Below are 6,000 nucleotides of genomic sequence, written 5' to 3' on the forward strand. Positions count from 1 at the left end.
CGTAATAGAGAGGAGCAGCAAAGTGACAATCAGAACAGTCTGACTTGTGTAGGTCTGTGGTGTTGGATAGTTAATCATGGTGTTCTTATAAGTCAAATAGAAAGCCTACTAAATTCTTACTTGAGCTGTATAAGAAGGAAACTTTTAGGTCAAGCAAACAAAAATCTAGTTCAGATCATAAAAACAGGGAGTCACAGCCCCTCAATGAATTCCCAGACTCGAGGCAGCTTACAGACCCAGAATCCTTGAATGAAGTGGTGGCCAGCTCCCTTCGAAGAAGAACCCAGGCACACTACCAAAAATCCGTACTATTAATCTTTCTCTCATTCTTCCCCAAAGGGACTTATGGCCCTTTACCAGAGTAACTGTGCATTTGGGAAAAGGAAATAATCAGACCTTTCAAAGACTACTGGATACCGGATCAGAACTAACATCGATTCCAAGAGACCCAAAGTGTCACAGTGGCCTTCCAGTTAGAATAGAAGCTTATGGGGGTGATAAGGATTGTGTCCCCCAAGTTTTATGTGTTAGAAGCTTGATCTCGACTGTGAATGTTAAGAGGGTGGGAAATCCTGTTATGGTCATGGAAAGGTGGGGCCTTGAAGAGGTGACTGGATTCTGAAGACCATGCCTAGTGAATGGTGGTCATAGGCGTGGTTCTGAGGGCTTCAAAGGGACAGCAGTGAGACTCTCTCCTCTCCTCTTTCTCTGCTTTGCCATTTTCTACCTTGTGAGACCCCTGCATTTCTGTAAAGCCACTACCAAAGAAGACCCTCACTAGATGTGTTCCCTAGACTTTGAGCTTCCTCGCCTCTGAAACTGTAAGCAATAAATTTTATTTTCTTATACATTACCCAGTTCCTGGTATTTTGTTGTAAGCAACAGAAACAGACTAATACAGGGGGTCAGGTGATTAATGGAGTTCTAGCCCAGGTCTGACTCACAGTGGGTCCAGTGGGTCCTCGAACCCATTCTCTAGTCATTTCCCCAGTTCCAGAAGGTGTAATTGGAATAGACGTACTTAGCAGCTGGGAGAATTCCCACGCTGGTTCCCTGACCTGTGGGGTAGGACTGTTATCATGTTAAAGGCTACCTCTACCTAGGAAAATGCAAATCAAAAACAGTACCACATCCCTGGAGGGGTTATAGAGGTTACTGCTACTATCAAGAAAGAGGCAGGAGTGGTGATTCTGACCACATCCCTTAGTAACTTTTCTATTTGGCCTCAAGAATAGAGATGGACCTTGAAAAATGATAGCGGATTATCAGAAGCTTTTCCAAGTGGTGACTTCTAATTGCAGCTGCTGTACCAGATGTGGTTTCATTGCTTGATAATTTAACACATCTCTGGGTACCTGGTGTACAGCTACTAATATTACAAGTGCCTTTTCTTCATCCCCATCCATAAGGCTCACCAGAAGCAGTTTTTTTCATCTGGCAAGGCCAGAAGCACAGCTTCACTGTCTTACCTCAGGGATACATCAGTTCTTTAGCTCTATGTCACAATTTAGGGATCACAATTGCCATTGGTAAGACATTTGAATTTAACACATCTCTGGGTACCTGGTGTACAGCTACTAATATTACAAGTGCCTTTTCTTCATCCCCATCCATAAGGCTCACCAGAAGCAGTTTTCTTCATCTGGCAAGGCCAGAAGCACAGCTTCACTGTCTTACCTCAGGGATATATCAGTTCTTTAGCTCTATGTCACAATTTAGGGATCACAATTGCCATTGGTAAGACATTTGAGTGTCAAAAAATGAGACATAAATCTAAAATTCAGGGCCCTTCTAGCTCAGTTAAATTTCTAGGGGTTTAATGGTGTGGAGTATGTCAAGATATCCTTTATAAGGTGAAGGACAAGTTGTTGCATCTGGTCGCTCCTACAACCATGGAAGAGACACAATGCCTGGTACCCCTATTTGGATTTTGGAGGCAACACATTCCTCATTTGGGCATGTTACTCCAGCCCATGTATAGAGTGACCCCAGAAGTTTCTAGTTTTTAATGGTGCCCAGAACAGAAGAAAGCTCTACAACAGGTCCAGGCTGATGTGCAAGCTGCTTCTTGGGCCATATCATCCAGAAGGTCCAATGGTATTTGAGGTGTCAGTGGCAGATAGGGATGATGTTTAGGGCCTTTGGCAGGCCCCTGTAGGTGAATCACAGCAAATGCCCTTAGGATTTTGGAGCAAGACCCTGCCATCATCCATAGATAACTTCTCTCCTTTTGTGAAACAGCTCTTGACCTGTTACTACGCCTTTATAGAAACTAAATACTTGACTATGAGCCACCAAGTTACCATGCTACTTGAGCTTCCCATCACAAACCAGGTGTTATCTGACCCAGCAAGCCATAAGGTTGGGTGTGTACAGCAGCACTCCATCATCAAATGGAAGTGGTATATATGTGATTGGGCCTGAGCAGGTCCTGTAGGCACAAGCAAGTTACGTGAAGAAGTGGCCCAAATGCCATGGTTCCTACTCCTGTTGCACTGCCTTCTCTCCCCCAACCTGCACCTGTTGCCCCTTGGGGAGCTCCCTATGATCATTTGACAGAGGAAAGAAGGCTAGGGACTGATTTTTAGATGGCTCTGTGTGATATGCAGGCACCACCCCAAGGTGGACAGCTGCAGCACTACAGCCCCTTTCTGGAACATCCTTGAAGGAAAGTAGTGAAGGGAAATCTTCTCAAAGGGCAGAACTTCAAGCAGTGCACCTGGTTGTACACTTTCCTTGGAAAAAGAAATTGTCAGATGTACAACTGTATACAATTTATGAACTGTAGCCAATGGTTTGGCCAAATGGTAAGGGACTTGGAAGGAACAGGATTGGAAAAATTGGTGAGAAGGAAATCTGGGGAAGAGGTATGTGGATGGACCTCTCTGAGTGGGCAGGGGATGTGAAGATATTTGTTTCCCATGTGAATGCCCACTAGAGGGTGACCCAGCAAAGAAGGGCTTTGATAATCAGGTGGACAGGATGACCTGTTTTGTGGACACTAGTCAGCCTCTTTCTCCAGCCACCCCTGTCATTGCCCAGTGGGCTCAGGAGCAAAATGGCCATGGTGGCAGGGACGGAGGTTACACATGGGCTCAACAACATGGACTTCTGCTCAGCAAGGCCGATCTGGCTACAGCCATCACCAAGTGCCCTGAGTTCATCAGCAGAGATGAACACTGAGGCCCCAATATGGCACCATTTCCCAGGGTGATCAGCCAGCTACCTGGTGGCAGGTTGATTATACATTGGGCTGCCTCCATCATGGAACGGGCAGCATTTTGTCCTTACTGGAATTGACAGTCTGGGTATGGATTTGCCTTCCCTGAACACAATTTTGCTTCTGCCAAAACTACCAGCCATGGACTCACAATCATGGTATCCACACAGCATTACTTCTGATCAAGGAACTCACTTCACAGCTAAAGAAGTGCAGCAATGGGCTCATGCTCATGGAATTCACTGGTCTTACCACGTTCCCCATCATCCTGAAGCCGGTCTGACAGAACAGTGGAATGGCCTTTTGAAGTCACAGTTACAGCACCAGCTAAGTGACAATACCCTGCAGGATTGGGTCCAGGTTCTCCAGAAGGCTGTATATGCTCTAAATCAGTGCTCGGTGTATGGTACTGTTCCTCCCATGGCCAGGGTTCACGGGTCCAGTAATCAAGGGGTGGAAATGGGAGGGGCACCACGTATGATTACCCCTAGGGACCCATTAGCAAAATGTTTTCTTCCCGTTCCCATGACTTCATGCTCTGCTGGCCTGGAGGTCTTAATTCAGAGGGAAGAATGCTGCCACCAAGAGACACGACAATGACCCCATAGAACAGTAGGTTGTGTCACAATATTTATTATAGGAAATTATATTTCTATTACCTGATAACCTTGAGTATTCACAAATACAAGAATGTCATAAATTACTATTTTTCTTATTTGTCTGTTTTATGTGAATATATTTTACATATCTAACACTTTCCAGATGCAGTATCTTTTGTATTACAAGAAAAGCATTTTATTAAGAATATATTGGATATTTATTAAATCAATGAAAATACATGATTAATTATACACTGTTGTTTCATCAACATCTGTAAGCAGTACATTTATTAAATATAGGAATTTTGAGTGGATAAGCCATAAACATTTCTAAGATTTGATAACATTTCTTATTTTCAACTTGCAAAATAGCTAATCTTGGCAGAGGTATTAAGCATTTTTTCAAAGATGACTCAAAAGAATGGATATTCATTAAGCTCCCAAAACGAGTTCATATCTTCTCAAAAACTTGCCAAATTCAAAGAACATTTCCTTTCTCCTTTTCTTTCACATTATCTCATCTTATTTTTTAAAACATTTTTGAATCATTTATTTCACATAATTTTTATTAAACATCATGTTAATTTTTCTTTTTTCCTATAGTTATTTGCATGCATTTCAATTATTTTTTGTTTCTTAATTTACTTGCTCTTCTCTATTTACCAGGCATTCAATGGGAGAAACTTTGATTTCCTCTGTTTCACAGAAAATTTCTAGCTCAAGGAATTGCTTTATAATAGGAAGAAATCTTTACAGATTTATTTTAGTATCTCTTGATGATTTTAATTTTTCCATTTGAGAGTATCTTTAAAATATACAACAAGAATCTATTTTGAATTCTCAAATATGCTTCTTTTTCTTGTTTGTTTTCTTTTAATGTAAAAATTATCATCTGTATATTGGTATGATTTAAGTTGTTTGACAAAGCTTATGCTTTTCCCGACTAATATCACCAAAGTATAACTACCGTCTAAAAAAATTGCTGTTATTTGTATCTTTAAAAAATCATAATAAATAAAATTTGCTTTACAGTATGATTACATGGGATCTGAAAAGATGGCTGTAACACAGAAAATTATCCAGATTATTGGGCTTGTCAACACTGTAAGTTTTAATTTTTTTAATGTTTCTACTTTTATAAAAAATTATTGAAAATAATTTGCATTCTATCATGGCAAATTAATGACCAATAATGCTCAAAATAAGCAAATGAACTTTTCTTAATATTTTCTGTACTGCTTTAGCGTATGATTTATGTTACATGGAAAAATAACATAAATCTTATTTTTAGATGTTTACCCAGTTCAAGTTGACTGTTATACTGTCCTCCTTGGAACTATGGTCAGATAAAAACCAAATTTCCACCGACGGGGATGCTGATGATATATTACAAAGATTTTTGACATGGAATCAGGACTATCTTGTTCTACGGCCTCACGACATAGCTCATTTACTTATGTAAGCACAATGTTCTGCATTTGAAAAGAGATACGCATAAATGATTCCATTGGATTGGTAATTTAATGCATTTATTGTGTTCTTCAACTTTCTGTAGGCCCCTTTGAAATGTTAAAAAAAATAGTTTTTGCCATAGTGATGATAGTGTAGTTAGAAATATACTAAAAATAAAAACAACAAGTTTAATATCTTCATATTTTAGAGTATAATTAATGAAAATCTGTGTTTTATGAACTTTTATGATATCTACTTTACTACAAAATATCTATAACCCTTAGCTTATTAATAATGTAAAAATTTATAGTATTCAGTTAACATTACCCATGATATGCTAATGCATTTCATGTTTACTTTTGACTAAGAGAGACTTGTTTTATTGATAATATTTGATTTTAAAAAGGCTTATCTTTTTTTTTTTTTTTGTCTTTTTTCGTGTTCGGCAACGGACCACAACCCTCAGTGTCACGCCCGTACCGGACCGGGACCGGCAATGGGATCGCAACCCTCGGTGTTGCGCCCGCACCTCGCTCAGCCAGTGAGCGGAAACTGGTCTGTATGTGGGATCCGAAACCTCGGCGGGAGCGCCGCCGTGCTCCCAAGCGGCACACTGTAGCAGTGCGACACCGGGCCGGCCCTAAAAAGGCTTATCTTTAAGACAGGTAAAATTGCTTCCACAAATTAAATTTTTTTTTTTTTTTTTTTTTTTTTAGGGGCCGGCCCGGT

At 40.4% G+C, this 6,000-nt stretch overlaps 1 protein-coding gene across 1 annotated transcript in view; it reads left to right on the forward strand.

Moving 5' to 3' along the window:
• The window catches only part of LOC103600917 (disintegrin and metalloproteinase domain-containing protein 18-like), a 144,385-nt gene that overhangs the window by 56,873 nt on the left and 81,512 nt on the right, over window positions 1-6,000 (forward strand). The window contains 2 exon segments of the mRNA XM_008585260.1: window positions 4,852-4,923; window positions 5,111-5,277. Of these exon segments, the coding sequence (XP_008583482.1) occupies window positions 4,852-4,923; window positions 5,111-5,277 (239 nt within the window).

The sequence above is a fragment of the Galeopterus variegatus genome, unplaced genomic scaffold, assembly GCF_000696425.1.
Source record: "Galeopterus variegatus unplaced genomic scaffold, G_variegatus-3.0.2 Scaffold3508, whole genome shotgun sequence".
Classification (NCBI taxonomy): domain Eukaryota; kingdom Metazoa; phylum Chordata; class Mammalia; order Dermoptera; family Cynocephalidae; genus Galeopterus; species Galeopterus variegatus.